The sequence below is a fragment of the Lissotriton vulgaris genome, unplaced genomic scaffold (genome assembly GCF_964263255.1).
Source record: "Lissotriton vulgaris unplaced genomic scaffold, aLisVul1.2 SCAFFOLD_3786, whole genome shotgun sequence".
NCBI lineage: Eukaryota > Metazoa > Chordata > Amphibia > Caudata > Salamandridae > Lissotriton > Lissotriton vulgaris.
In genome coordinates, this window is record NW_028246031.1 from 158,205 (window position 1) to 174,616 (window position 16,412).

The following is a 16,412-nucleotide window of genomic DNA, read 5'->3' on the forward strand; positions in this document are numbered from 1 at the left end:
GGAACTGCAAACTGTCCTTAATCTAGTTAGAGTATTGTCTAAATCTTGTTACTGCATGTTTTAGATGATATCTATGTATTAACTGTCCAATTTGAAATTGTATTGTTTCTTCAACAGTGTTTTATGACTTGTTTTTTTTATGTTGAATAAAGCAAATGTTTACCTTGCTGTAATAAGCATTTGGGGCCAATATCTCCGGGTATACTGGGTCTAATAAATATGAAACTCCATTTGGGGCCAATATCTCCGGGTATACTCTGTCTAATAAATATGAAACTCCATTTGGGGCCAATATCTCCGGGTATACTGTGTCTAATAAATATGAAACTCTGATTCCCAGTCCATTTTCTTTTAAGCAGAATGTATTCCCACTATTTTCAGCAGTCGCTCTAATCTTTGGTAATCCAAAAAATGAGGTGGGATTTTTTCTTTTCATTAATGATCGAAGGCTAGAGGTGCAACCTTTTAGTCTCGATCTGCTCAGCGTCTCTGGTAAGAAACGTGATCCTCAAACGTTTGGAAAATAGGAGCCATCTTCCACACAGCCTGTCAATCTGAAGTGGGGTTTACACACGACAGGTCATATTTACAAGGGCTTATTGCCACAGGAAAGTCACTAGACCGGGACATTGGGTATCAGAGTACTTTACATGAGCACCAGTTTCGTTACAGATGAACATATTCGTTTGGTTTTTGTTAGGCACAGGGAGATTAAGTGATTTCCCCAGAATCACAGAATGTTGAGTGTCGTTGCAGAGACTCAAACCCGGTTCCCCAGGTCCGAGGTCTACCACTCTAGCCGTAAGGCTACATCCTCTCCCCTAACGTTCTGTGGCAATAAGCCCTTTGCCTTATTTACCAGGGGGCTTTAAGCCACTTAACGTGGCTTAACACTGCCTTGTGAACAAGGTCCCCTTTCACGCAGCACTTAGCGTGAAAGGGGCGTGCAATGGGTGTTGTGGTAGGCGTTCTGCCGCGACATCCATTGATTTTGATGCTCCTCCATATTCACAAGGGCCAGCGCCAAAATGAAGACCAAGTAAAACCTGGTCTTAACATGGTGAAACGAGGAGAAATTAATTTATCCCCGTTTTTGCTGTTTCTATGTGTGCTACATTGTGCAACAGACATAAAAATAGCAAAACCATGAATGATTGTATTTTGTGGGACACATTCCTGCACATAAATAATCGATCAAAAACTGACGATTTGCACCTTCTTTGTATGCTGCACAGTAGGAGCTACAAATTGCCATTGGTGATTGTTTATGTGCAGGACACCATCCTGTACATAAACAATCCTTCCCTGAATGCAGGCGCCCATGCACTATAGTGCAAGGGTGCATGCCTCGGCACTAGGGAGCTGAATTTAGCACCAGCACTAGGGGAAACACAGGGGTGTGCCGTAACATGGTAAATATGGCGCATCACTGCGTTTTCAAAATGGCGGAGCGTGATGTAAGCAATTTCTGCTTTTAAAAAAATTATTTTTATTGGTTTCAAACAAAGTAACATCAATAACATCTGCAAGGCGATTCAATATGGCATTAACATTGTAAAATATCAGTAAATTTGAATGGCATAGGTGGGGGTATAGGGAAACACTCATCTAGGAAACATTAAATTCCACTGTGTTGCCCGGCTTGCCGCTTCACTCTGCAGCGCTGCACAGCTGTAAACAGTCAAATTAAACAGGAGTATCAAAGGAAGAACCAGCCATTGTTCCTCAAAACCATTTCTCCATTAAGGCACATACATTTGCAAAATGAATTTAACTTGAACAAGAGGAACAAAGATAAAACGAAAGAAGAGGAGAGAAAAGAAAAACATTTTTTGATGAAAATAAAAACTGATCTCTTTGTGGAATTGCCATTGTGGGCATGTCTATCGGTCCAATGTATCAACGGGTAGCATATGTATAGTTGCAAGGGCGTGGTAGGCCGTGTACTAGTGAATGTGTCAAGGGTGAGGGGGGGTTGGTGTGGGGAGGGTCATGGCAAGGAGAGCGACAGGTTGAGAGGCGGGCAGGGCGCAAAAAGAGAGGCAGAGAACAGGAAACCAAAGTATCCTGTAGCCACGGGCAGATGTACTCGTGTATCAGTGTAGGCCCCAGAGGTCCCTGGAGTCCAAAGGTCCCACGCCAATGAGCGAATCTAAGAGGGGGGGGGGGAGCCGCAGTAGTTAGTAATTTCTGCTTAACGCCACGCTTCGCCATTTGCTTGTAAATATGCCCCTACATCTGTGGCAGATATGGTACACTTTTAGAGAGGTTGGCAAAGAGTCACAAATTGTCATGATTTTTCTCATTTATCAGCTGAGAAAGGTGCTTTCATCATGGATGGAACTTAAGTCTGAATCCTTGGGGTTTTCAGTTGATAGTAAGTTGGATCTAGCTGACCTGGACCAACTATTTGTTTTAAAGTCCAACAATCAATTACTGAAGTTTGTCCTCATTTGCCATGTCAGTCTGCTTGGGGTGTTGATGCTCTTGCAACTCTGTGCCCAAAGAGTTGCTATTTGCATTTCCTTAATTACTAAAGTGCTAATTGGTATCAATTAAGTGTCTCTGGATAGGAAGAGGATTGCTTGTTCTCTCTACTCCTGTTGTGGATCGCATCTTTTTCAAAAGCAGCTGCTTCATCTACAAAGACATCTTGACCTGCACTCTTGCCATTTTGCCAGACAATCCCACCCTGGTCAGTGGCTCTTGGCGTGCCTAATGCCCGAACATCATTAGAGTTGAGACAAAGAAGACCAAACAATTAAAAGTAAGGCAATAGGCTTCCTCCATCTATGCACCCAGGATCTGGAACAACATCTACGTATCCATCAGGACAACCTCCAATTGGCTCCAATTTAGCAAAGAGCTGAAGACAGACCTCTTTAAAGACCAATACATTGCGTGCAATAGCAGTTCGTTCAGGTATCATAGGCATTCTACAGTGGTAGCTTTGGATAGTCCTCAGTTCAAGCAGACAGTTAATATGGTTATTTACATCACTGAGCCACTTAAGCATGTTAGATTGTTTGTTGGAGTGTGCTCTGGAGCTGTCAGTGTGTCTTTGCTCTCAAGGGATGGTATTTGAATTACCTTCAGTTTTATTTCGTAGGCTTAAAGGATGGTTCTTTCAACCCATTTGAAGTCTTCCACTCTTCCTGTGAGAGTCATACTAGAAAATAACTGGGGGGGGTCTTTCCATTTAAATCCATACCTCCATTGATTTCAGTGGTCCTTAGATGGGGGCCATATTTTTTTTAATTAATGCTGGATTTGGGTTTTCTCCACATGTTCTGTGTGCACCGAGGTTTTATCCAGCTTTAACAATGTATTTTTTTCGACATGTCATGAAAGTTTTCATGCAAAAAGGAAAATCTATCTTGAATACTTAGAAGGTTGAGCTTAGCACCTTCTGCTCCAAGATGGCCACCATCACCTGTGGTGTGACTCAAAGGCTAAGAACACAGTTTAAAACTAGATACACTTAAGCACATTTTGCCTGCATACTTCTAAGATGAAGGTCCTGCTTTTTAGCCTAATGGATCCAACCACTTTCTCTTTGAATTAGCCAACATCCATGGACCTCACCACGCCTTGAAGTGACGTTTCACTCTGAGTTATTCTTTAATCCACAAAAGTAAATGATGTCCGTGAGCCTGTCATGTCTTGCCTAAGCATACCAAACATACACGCGTGGCCAGAAGCCACATAGTTTCACCCTGATCCTATATGTGACAGGCTTACAACAGGACTACTGTACTCAGTCTACTTGGACAGTACATTTGCAAATTAAAAATGAATCAGAATTAGAAATCACAGTTCATCTTCAAGCTGCACTGTTAGCATCACATCACTCCAACACGGAAGGCTCTGCATTGGCTCTTGATCAGTGCAATATTGAACTTCAAATCCTGATGCTTGGTCTACAGATCTCTTAAGCGAAGGACTGATATCAAGTCAAGTCAAAGATTTATTGCATAATTAATTAAAATTATTACAAATTCACATGATAAAATAACAGAGCAGATTGCTAACGTTTCTTAAATTGCTACTTCTCCAGATTAAAATAACCTTAAAAAGTGATGCGAGTTAGAAAGCAATAGGAGGGGCTTCCTCTGACATTAATCAGTCTATCTCCGGGTCTCTTTTTCTTTTCCCAGTATGAGACCCTGGAGTTAGGGTTTCCCTGATAGGCTTTTGTCACGGTGTTCCCCCTGCTCACATTCTCTTAAGCGTTTACTAGCCTCCGCCATAAATTTAACTCCCCGGCAAATCAAAATTGAGGAGGAACCTCCCAACCAGCTTGTAACTGCCTGTCTGCATGAGCGAATGTTCATCTCTTTAAAAATGGATTTCAAATATTGTCGTCTCTGTCCTATCAGTGCCGGACATACACAAAAAAGATGGGCTAAAGTTTCGTATTTATACCCACAGAGTCGACATCGCTCCGACTGATAGGAATGTTTCCAAGAGGGTAATAAATCTTTTGAGACATGCATGCCCATCCTATAATTTGTGAAAGCTTTTTTTAAATGGCCATTGAAGTGGGATGTGAGATATGCATGAGGTTTTAGTATTGTAAAAGAGTTAATAATGGTCCAGCCATGACGACGATTTGCGAGGGAATATTTATCCTCCAAAAAGGATTTCTTTTTCGCTGCCCCGTTGGCTAGTCTGCTTAGGGTTGATTTGTCTGTCCCAGCTTTCCAGGCTGGTTCCAGGTTCAGCTTTTCGACGCACAGTTTCAGGTACTTCCCCCAAGTATTTCCAGAGTCGGTCTCCGCCCGTTGTTTGATTTCTTCCCAGCTCATCCAGTCCATTGTATCTGGGTCTGCAGATCGAAGTATGTTACAGAATTTTACAAAGCCGCTCATGCTCCGGAAATACTGATTTTGCAAACCAAATTCCAGCCTGACTTGAGAAACCGAGGCAGATTTTGGGAGATTGAAAAACGCTTTATAGATTTTAATCTGTAGGTCGTTCAGAAAATCGGCCTCCTTACCACACCAGGTAACTAGACCATAGGATAAGCTGGGCAAAATTTGAGCTGTCATGACTTTTAATAGGTGCTTGTGGTTTGGGCAGTCCATATTTCCTTTTAAAGATCGATAGGCAAAGATCAAAGATTGGGCTTTTGCTTGAAGTACTGCTTTGTGCTCCTTGTGATTTCCACCTTTTGATATTATTATTCCCAGGTATTTGTATGAATTTTGTTCTTCCACTATGTCCCCCTTCGCCGTCCATTTGTACTTAAGTTTTTGCGGATCTACTAGGCGTACCACTTTTGTTTTGTCTTTATTTAATTCCAGCCGTTCCCGATCCAAGTAAGATGACAATTTATTAATGGCTCGTTGTAGACCGATAGGTGTTTTACTCAACAGAACTATATCATCTGCATATTGCAAAAAATATATTGGATTGTTAGCCAATAATGGGGGGTGATTTTCAGCCGATTCCAACACACTCGAGAGGTCAGAGAGAAAAAGGTTAAACAGGGTGGGGGCTAGTACACATCCTTGTTTTAAACCTTGATGCGTAGGAATGCTCATGGTTGTACTGCCCCCATTGCCCAGTTTCACTCTTGCCCAGGTGTTCCGGTATAAGGCTATTATCGCTTGCAAGAGTTGATTTGGGAGGCCCCAGCATTTTAATTTTTCCCACAAGCGCTCTCTGTTCACCCTGTCAAACGCAGACTTGATGTCAATAAAGCAGGCATACAGCCGGGTTCCCTTGGCTACTGCATTGTCCATTAGGAGTGACAGGCAAGTTAAGTTTGTTATTGTCCCCATTCCTTGCCTGAAGCCAGTTTGGTATTTGGGAATTTTCTTGGTTACTCCTACCCAGGCCTGTAGCTCAAGTAGTAAGCAGGAGGCGTAGAGCTTAGCCTCCACATCAATTAAAGATATCAGTCTATAATTTGTTGGATTACGATGATCTCCATGCTTGAATATCGGGTGAATAATATTTCCTTTCCAGGATGTGGGAACGTCTGCTTGTTTGTATATGTGGTTAAATAAACGAGTTAAAGTCTCTAGCCACATATCTGGATCCTGTTTAAAAATAGCATTTGGCAGCCCGTTCGGGCCTGCGGCTCCTTCTGACTTCAATTTTGATATAATCGATTTTAATTCTTTTTTGTTGATTAAATCGGCCAGCTCAATTTCCCCCTTTGAGACTTCCTTGGACTCCGGTCTTTCCTTATAATTAGTTCCATTTTGTTTATCCTCGACTTCCTGTATGGCCCGTAAATTTTTCTCAGGGACTTGCTCTGTTTCTTTGTATAAAGATTGCACATGGCGGACCCAAATGTCCGCTCCGACTCCTGCTTCCTGATGGAGATTAGTTCTTTGATTTAGATCATTTATGATTCCCCAGAAGTCACGACTATTAGGATGTTTTCCCGCAATTAGGAGTTTGTTCCAAATGTTTTCTTTGTACTCAGCCTTTGCGACCCTCACGGCCTTTCTATAGATGCTCCTGGCCTCCCTTAGTTTGGTTTTGTTTGTCGCTATCCCCGATGTGTTATTTTTTTGACTGGCCAGTGCTCGTACCTCCTTTGCAACCTTTCTTTTTTTAGCTCTTAAGTCCATATTAAACCAGGGCTCCTTCTTACAATTGGCATTACTCTGGATCCCCGACCTTGCTGGAAACTTTTGCAGTAGATCCCATATCATGTTCTCCCAGTTTGAAACTCGATATTCCTCTTTTTGTATCCCTAGTTTGACCAGCTGGGCTTTCACATAGGCCTCAATTCTGCCCAACCCTTCACCACGCCATTTTAGTTTTTTTAGATTAAACTTAAAAGCATGGTGTAGAAGGGAGGTCATTATTGGCGCATTGGTGGGTGCGATGTTCAAACTTGTTATTTGGGGAAGGTGATCACTTTCCACTCGAGGTTCTATTTTGAATTGATTGATGTCGGGAAGTAGTTCATCACTTACAATAGTGTAGTCAATTATGGAGTTAACCCTGCCACTCAAGTAAGTGACGCCTGCAGGCCTGTCCCCCTTTATATTGCCATTCAGGATTGACAGACCAGCTTCTTTTAGACTGGCCGCTAGAATTGTTCCACGGCTACTTATTGACCTCTTTGCCATCTCCGTGTTTTTACCGGCAAGGACACTGTTGAAATCCCCGGAAATGAACAGCGGACAATGTGAATAGGATCTTTGCATTGCTTTAATTAATGCCAGTAAACTTGCGTGTTTCTCCTTTTGTGACTTTCTGTCTGGGTGGATATAGACGTTGAATATAATGAGTTGCCACAATTGCGTCCCGGATGGCGAAGAGTCTGAAATTCTAGTCACTTGAACCCAATTTAAACCCACATCCAGCTCTTCTGATAACCAATTATATCTTTGGGCTATGTAAGTCGATAAACCCCCACGAGGATGCCCAAAAGCTGAAAGGCGTTCCGCAAAAATATGGAGTTCTTTAAAACCAGGGATTGAAGTTGGTATTAGTTTCCATGACTCCTGGATTAAAATTATGTCTTGTTGTTGAAAAAAACCCAGCGTTACATGATCCTGCGCCATTTCTTGAAAGCCGTGCACGTTCCATGAGCAGACTGAAACGCTTCTCAGCTCTTTTGCATTCTGAGGGGGCCTCTTATTATACCTTCCCGAGTTTGAATCAGGGTTAGGTAGATTTGTTGCTCAGGACCATGGGTATCCAAGACCAGTCTGTTTTGTCAGAGATGTAATGACCGGGTGCTTGCGGGATGTCTGACGAGGATGACCTAGAACAAACAGGAGAGGTGGCCCGGGCACCTCGCAGACAGGTGATTGGGCGTCCTGTATTTACCTTTCCCTTTTTTTGAATGCAGGTACTGTTTTGCAAGGGGTAGGGATACCTTGGGCGCGTATGTTTTATGATAGAAATGCCCCATAGTTCAAACTGGGATCTTGACGAGTATATCTTTTCCGTTAAGTCTTTTGAGGCCCAGGTAGTAACGGTTTCCTCAATATCCGGGTTCTTTTTGTTTAGTCGAAATTCAACTGCATGCAGGTCCTGTGAATTTATCTCTTTTAGGGAAGATGTTTCTTTGAATAGTTTTAACAGGTTGCCTCGATTGAGGATATCCTGTGGCCCCTTAGTTGGATATTCCGGGATGAAGGTTAATTTGAACTCAAACTGATCTAACCGTTGGGCAAACTCCTTTGCTCTTTGATCCACGTTGAAAAATGACTGGTTGTTAGCTTGAATGATCGTGCCCATCTTGTCGGTCAATTGTTGTCCATGTACATCAGGTGCTCCATCCGCTGAGCTTATTGTTTTGTGTATTGGACCTGCATTTATTGACTTTATTAGATCTGTGTGTGCCGTCCTTTGTTGAAGCGAGCATTTGCGTTCCTTTTCGAGTACTGTAACTTGCAAGGGGGTTATTACAATTTTGGGACCTGGACCTGCTGATTCCCCAGATGCTTCGTATGGATTTCCTTCGACTGTTGGACTTGTAGCCTGCTCTTTTCTGACTGTCGTGCCCTGATGAGGGCTCATCTTAGGTGTACAATTCTTATCCTTGCTTTTATTTGACGGAACTGGTGCAAGATCAACTTGATTGCCACCACCAAATCCCGCCGGTTGTAAGGGTTTTGATTTTACTTGCCGCTGCTCCTGCCCTTCCTGTTGCTGGTCCACACTTATTTCTCTGTGAGAGTTGAGACCTGTGTTGGGCGCTGAGCCCGTCTTTCCTGTTGACTGGGTGGGAAGATTTTTAATTCCTTGGATGGTGCCACCATTCCTTGGTGAATTTGGTGTGATTGATTTGTCAACTGAATTGGAATAACTCTTCTCTCCCTCTAATAAGTCAATTGGAGGTTTTGATTTGTTAACCTGGAGACTTTCAGTTTTGAATATGGGAAAGAGGTTACCCAGGTCTGTATTCGGTTGCCTTTTATACTTAAGCCTGGCCTTTCTTGCTTTTTTCCTTTGCCTCCTTGTGGGCTTGTCCTCAATAAAGGAATTTTGGGAGGGCAGGGTGTCTTTAATGACTAAGACTGTGTTCCCTGAACCCGCTTTCTTTGATGATCGGTCTTGATCTGTTGTTTTTATGGCGCCTTTTTCGTGCTTACTCAAGACCATTAATGAGTTGTCCTGGTTAAGATTATTTTCTTTCTCTTGGGTATTGCTGCGGGATTGTTTTACCTCTCCTAGGATATCCATCAGGATGGCCGGTAGGCTTGCTAGTTTTTCAAGTATTGTTCCACATCCACAACTGCATTGTTGTTTACATAGGCTGGTGATAGCCTCTGATTTTCCCCCATTTGTTAGCAGCGAGGCCAGGGAATCCAGTTTTGCGTTTATCCCCGAAATGTGACCCGCCACTAATGAAATAAGGTCAATCTGAACCTCCATTTTATTTGATTGATAATTTAGCACCCTTATGGCTTGGTCTAGAGTGCTCAACAAGGCTTGAAACCATGGTGAGGATGCCTGGTCTTTTTCGAACTTGCTTGGGTCCTTAGGTTCTACATCCGAAGTGCATCCCGATGAAATTGAGATTGGAGCATCCTGATTATTGTGGAATTGGTTTGGTGACGTGATGATACGGTTATCAACAGAGGGTTGTACATGGTCATTTTTCCCTACATAGCAACGGGGGGTTGACACCATCATGCCTGGGCTTGCGTGGCTATCCTCGAACCCCTGTTCTGATCGTGGGGCTCTCCCTTGAGAGTCAATGTACTTTGTTATTCTCTCGGTAAGATCCTCGAGTTGGGAATCGTTTGATAAAAACAAGGGTTTTAACCATGGATCCCCTTCATGACCAGATGAGTTGAAAAAGTTTCCGTGACCAGTGATTCTCTCCTGGCAGCCTTTGAGTGCCTTTGTATGGTCATTAGCTTCAACCAACTCCGTGATTGGGGCACATTTGCTCTGAATCAGATGAATATCCTTTGGAGGGGAGCCATCAATGGAGGCCTTGTTAACTCCGCCTCCCTTGTTCTCGTTTATCATTATCGAGGTGGTGGAGTGATGCACCTGGGCAGTTACTAGTTCCTGTTTACCCTTAGCTGGATAAGCCACACACGCTGTAGGCGGCGAATGCCCAGTAGGGTCATTTGTCCGGTTCTGCGGACTTTTGGCCCGTGGGGAATTGGCGTTCTGAGGCGCAATAGGGCTTGGGAGCTTGCAGGCCTCAACTGTTGGTGCATAAATCTCTGCCATTGGATCCTTTAAGTAAAAGAATTTTAAAAGCCCGGTTTTCCGTCTGCAGGGTAATAATTGTTCTGGAGTTGGTGCTGAAACCAACCTATCCCTTGAGTTTTGCCGGATCCCTATTTCCGATTGCGGTGTTACATCCACAATTTGCTTCCTTGATTTTTTCCTCGCTTTTTTGTTTTCCACAGGTTGGCGCGTTTTCCCTGATCTCATTTCCCCCAAAAAACAGCACTTTGCAATCTTTTTTTTTTTTTTTTTGGCCTGCTCTGGGGTCAGGCTGGCTGCTTAATCACAGGTATTCCTTGTGGCTCGATTGATGAAGTAGAGACCTGCCCCTTTCCAGTATGACTGTGCTGGCGTGGGAGCCGGATTGAACCACTTCCTCCCTTATTTGCTGGCTCTTAAAAGGGGGCAAGAACCCCGGCAACTGCTACTTTTATTGGGTTTTTATGGGGTTTTTGCCTCTTTTAATGTTGTATTGGCGCTCCCTTGGCGGGAAGACCGTCCGGGGCCCGGATACAGACTGCGGAGTGGTGAAACCCGTGGTTTGCTTGGAGCACTTCGACCTCAAGTATCCCGACACGCCCAGGTGGTACTGATCACAATTTCCAACTCCTGGGGGTCAACCGACTCTCAGGTTTTGGGCAGGTTCTGGGCAGGTTCTGGGCCGTTTTCACCTACTTAGCATAGCATGCTGTGAAGCTGGCTGGCTGTCGAGGACTGTTCTGGAATGTGGGGTGGACGTTTAAGTGCAGAGCTGTGCTGTGGGGTAGGCAGAAGGAGCTGCAGAGGCTAGAGTGGGCTTGTGTGGGCTGATGTAGCGCCCAAGGTTGCTGGGACGATCACCTGACCTCCACCCTCTCACAACCGTCTGCCACTCGACTCACCCTGTCACTTGCAGCTCCGGACTCCCCCTGCTGCCTTTGACCGCGATGTCTGGCTGCCGAGCCTGGTACAGGAGCGGGTGCGGATGAGGCTGCTGGACACTCACGGCTCTCTCGGTTTTCTCACGGCGCTGCTCCGTGGTGCTCCGTGGTGCTCCGTGGTGCAGCTCCGTGCTGCACTTCCAATTGCCGGGTACCGGGGGCCGGGGTCCGAGGGCCGGGGACCAGAGGCTCCCCCGTGAACCCACCGCGAGTCTGGCCCGGTGCAGGTCACTCGCGGGTCACTTGCTCACTTTCGGCTTGCGGCTCTCACACGGCTCGCGGCTCTCACGCGGCTCTGCCTGCTCGCTCTGCTCTGCCTGCTTGCTCTGCTCACAACTCTGTGCTCGATTCTCCGTCCTGCTCCGTCTGTTATGCTTTGATCCTCCTAGAGACCACTGACAAAACCAGCTGACATGATTTAGAGGTGTGTGTTCTTGATTCTGCTCACCTTCGATGCGGCCAAAGAGTTTGGTGGGTGTACCTTCCAAAACCTAGACTGTACCCTCAGGAATTATTCTCTACTTCCTCACAGACTTATAGATGTTCTGCAGAAGGTTCATAACACACATGTTACTAATGGCCCATAGCCAGGAGTACCTTGTAGACAGAACTCATGCAGAGCTCATTCAGAATGTCCCTTCACGCAGGACAGTAGGCTACAGCCATTACCTACCTGCATTGGTAAACAGCGTTTACAACGTGGGCTGAGCAACATGCACTGTTTCCCTGCGAGCATAACCACGCTTTCTTGAACCATGCATCTGCATTAACCACGCATACGCATGGTTAAGGCAGATAGCGGTCTAGTATCTGGATGGGCAGGGAGAGGAAGAGAAAGCATCGGCACAGGAAGCTCCAGTCCAGATGCGGACGGGTAAGTGGGGCTGGGTCCGTAGTTGGGAGAGAGGCTAGTTTTTATGGGTGGGGTCAGTTTTAGGGCTCAAGGTGGGGGGGGGGCAAGATTAATTTTTGGAAGGTTTCAGGGTTTTTAGCGGTCGGGGAAGGGGGAGGGTAGTTCTTTTCAAAGGGGCAGGGTTTTAGGCCTCATGGCGGGTAAAGGGGTAGGGGTAGTTTTAAGGGCAGTGTGGGGGTAAGGTTTAGGGCTTGTGTAGTTTTTGGTAGGGGGCAGGGTTTTAGGCCTCAGGGCAGGGTGAGGGAAAGGGCTAATTTTAAGGGCAGGATGGGTAGGTATTTTGCCTTAGGGTGGGAGCATGAGGTAGGGGGATAGGATTTTAGGGCTTAGGGCGAGGTATTGGGATGGTGGCGATCTTTACCATGCATATCCCTTAACTACAAATCATACGTTTACAACAAAAATTGCATGGCAAAGGCATGTTTGGTAAAGGCATTTGTGATTGGGACCACGTTTTAGAGGCACGTGCAGTTCAGGCATGCTTGCCTCTTTCATAAACCCACCTGCATTTGCCGCGATGTTTTGAAAAATTAGCAAAATGCAAGCAGGGATAGTTTATCACTTCCTCTCCCAAAACAAGTTACTTTACATCTGTGCAAGAACAAAATCATCATGAAAAGAAACTGTTAAATATGAATTCAATTAATTAATCAGTGCTTACCTTATTTCCAGGAGCACCATGAGATCCATAAACACCTTCTTGTCCAAGGCACTTACAATTAACTTTGCAGCACTCTCGCTCTGCAACGTTGTCCTGTAATGCAACATCTAAGAATTTGAGCATGTTCTCAAAGACTTTGTTATCAAATAGATAGCCCTAAATTTTCTTTTGTTAAGATTGAAAAATAAATGGAGAACCTACAACATCTCTCTGTAGGAGGCTTGGAAGGTTCTGCTGTCCGATAACCAATTCATCCTTGTATCCAAACCCTCTTCCGAACTCCAGCTGCTGGATCTCTTTTAGGTCCTGTGTGCTCTCCAGGCCGACCATCAGAAGTGCCTTGAGTCCTTCAAAGAAAACAATATGTCTGATATTCATGGACAGCAAATTTAGAATCAAAATCCTCTCCCAATACTAGGTGCAGGAAAATCACGTGTTTCCTTTGTTCTGACTGCACCAATCCCTAATGTCAATTCCTAGACTCAGAACCGTTCAGAAGGTTGATAGAGCTTTCTCAGTGGTGGCCACCAAGCGATGGAATACTATTCTTTGTCAGCCGAATCTATTATGGTTTAGAAAGCTGTTGACACCCACCTTTTAGGTAGGTTAACATTGGTCACTCTATGTGTTGTGCTTGACATTAGCGGTAAGAAGCTTTGGGGTTTTCTGCACTATGCATATTACGTTCAATTGTTCATTGTCTACCCACTAAGTTCTTAATGCAACTAGTTTTGCTGTAGTGCCTGAACTTCTTCAACTCATTCTGTCCAAGTGACACTTTTGAACTTAACTAAGCTGGTATGCGTACGTATTACAAGGGGAGGTGAGGGCTAAAACGATTTAGTCACATAGAGGTTTCCCTGGTAGCAGATCTCCTCATGTCGCAGAAGAGTTGGGGTTCCTTCTCTGGAATGCCTTGGAAGTTTGTACCACTTTTGGCCGCCATAGGTGTGGCAGGGTATGCTCAGACGTGAGTCCCTTGCTCACTTTGCCACTGGATTCAAGCAAGCCGGGCTGAAGACGGCTGGAATGCCAGAAACCGGTCTTCAGAAGCTTGTTTCCTTTCCAGTGAAGACATGGCTTGGCAGTTCGGGCTGAACTGTTCCCATGAGGCACATGGTCAGACTGATTTGCATATAGCCATGTCTGAACTGGGGTGGCAGAGTGGGCTAAAGAACGGTGATGGATTAAACCCAGATCTGTTGACTGGGTGTGAGTGTTTGATTCGGATGCTCCGTCCATCACCACCCTCTTTTGTAACACTTTTGGCCGCCATAAGTGTGGCAGGTTATGCTCAGACATGAGTCCCTTGCTCACTTTGCCACTGGATTCAAGCAAGCCGGGCTGAAGACGGCTGGAATGCCAGAAACAGGTCCTCGGAAGCTTGTTTGCGGGCCAGGGAAGACATGGCTTGGCAGTTCCCATGAGGCACAGGGTCAGACTGATTTGCATATAGCCGTGTCTGAACTGGGGTGGCAGAGTGGGCTAAAGAACGGTCATGGATTAAACCCAGATCTTTTGACTGGGTGTGAGTGTTTGATTCGGATGCTCCGTCCATCACCACCCCCTTTTGTACCACTTTTGGAAGTTTGTCAACACCCAGAAATGTACACTTTTGTGGGTATTCACAAACTCCTCTCACAGGCATGTCCACCCTGAAAACAGCCTGAGTTTTATTCCAGGTAAGAGAAGCAATAAATCCCTGTAGCCATACTTGGAGTCACTGGAACCTTGCTTTTCGTATCAGAACTGTCCAAAATGATGTACCTCAATCATGAACATTATGGCAGAATCGCAATGGATATTGGAGGTATGTACCCATAAAACAGACACAGGTGGGGAGAGTGGATGGTGGGAATCATTGTGGGACATAGAGATGTGGGTACACGTGGGGTCGATTGCACTTGGCTCGAAGTGGGCACTGAAACTTGTCCCCTCCCGGACTTGGGTGGCATGGGTTCTTAAACAAGTTTGGGATAGTTAACGGTTATGTTTCATCTTTTGTTGTACAGGTGGAAACTGCTATAGAATGGGATACATAGGCAATGTGAAGGGATGTGCAGCAGCAGACCCCACTGATGTACAAGTTGTATATTGTAATGTGAAAACGCAATAAAAATATTACCGACGCCCAAAAGAAATCCAGACTCAGCTGGAAGCTGTGGACTTAATGTGGTGCAGAAGTCCTCAGTGGCTTATTAAGGGTGCACACAGTTGGAGACCCTGCTGCCCATTAACTTTGGGAAGATAGTTTTGCAAAACAAAATTTACAAAACAAAATATAATTTTGGAAAAGCTTAACTATTTAATCATTTTCCAGTAACACACCTCCCAATTATTCTGGCAAATGATATTGTGAACACATTTTGTCAGCCATCACATTTTTGCATAGTGCAAGGAGAAAATTATAAGCATTTTTCATTTGAAAAAGTCAACAATGAACATGGCAGGTACCCCCCAGATCCTGTGGGCCTTTCACCAACTCCATCACAGATATCATCGCCATCGCATCCACCAACTACACCCTGCTGGTAGACCTCAACTTCCACCTTGACAACCAACTGGACCCCAACACCACATTCCTCCTGGACAACCTCCACAACATTGAACTCTGCCAGATCATGACCAAACCCACACACTCAGCAGGACGCACCCTTAACCCCCTCTTCACAACAGGAAACTCCATCACTTTCAGCCACACCACCAAACTCCCGTGGACAGACCACCGATGCATCCACTTCGCCTTCAGAACACCCACCGTCCACAAATACCAGCAGCTGCTCCCACGAAGAAACTGGACCAAAATCACCAATGACCAGCTCATCTCCTCACTCAGCAACTCCACCTCAAACATCACAAAAGACCACGACCCCAACACCGCAGCCCGAACCCTGCACCAATGGATCTCCGACAGCACCACCATCATAGCCCGCCTCAAGAAAAATAACAACGCACACCCCAAGAAAGCCAGATGATTTACCACCGAACTTGGAGACTCCAGATGCACATGCAGCTGCCTCGACAAGGCCTGGAGGAACTTCAAATCTACAGAAGCCCACAACAACTTCAGAGCCGCCACCAACGCCTACCACCAACTCATCAGGAAAATGAGGAAAAAACGATTGAAGACAAAATCTCCACACACGCGCACAAGAGCAAAGAACTCTTCAGCATCATGAAGGAGTTTGCCCAACCCACCAGTGAGTGTATTGACATTCCTCCCTCACAAGACCTCTGCAACAAACTCAGCACCTTCTTCCACCACAAAATCAAGCACATTTATGACAACTTCGACAAAGACAACCAACACATTGAACCCTCACCCGCCACTTCGACACCCTGAAGCCAACAACTGACAACTATACAGCCCTCACCATCGAAGACACACCGAAGACAATGAAGTCAATCCACGCCAGGGCCCCCTCGAACCCCTGACCCCACCACATCTTCAAAAGAGCCGCCGACACCTTCGCACCTATGCTCCGCCACACCATCAACTGCTTCCTGGCGAACGCCTCATTCCCGACGACTGGAAATACACCGAAATCAACCCCCTCCTGAAGAAGCCCTCGGCGGATCCCACCGACCTCAAAAACTACAGTTCCATCTCCCTGCTCGTGTTCCTAGTGAAAGTCATCAAGAAAGCCATCAACAGCCAACTTGCCACCTTCATCCAAGAGCACATTGTCCTCGACTCCTCCCAATCCGGCTTTAGAATAAAACCATAGCACAGAAACCGCCATCCTTGATG

General features: G+C 45.3%; 1 protein-coding gene across 1 annotated transcript in view; it reads right to left on the reverse strand.

Moving 5' to 3' along the window:
• LOC147666165 (collagen alpha-4(VI) chain-like) overlaps positions 1–16,412 on the reverse strand; it is a gene marked incomplete at its 5' end in the record, with an annotated part of 51,294 nt that overhangs the window by 17,863 nt on the left and 17,019 nt on the right. Inside the window, 2 exons of the mRNA XM_086949253.1 lie at positions 12,662–12,754; positions 12,863–13,008. Coding sequence (XP_086805379.1) covers positions 12,662–12,754; positions 12,863–13,008 — 239 coding nt within the window. The remainder of the gene's footprint in view (positions 1–12,661; positions 12,755–12,862; positions 13,009–16,412) is intronic.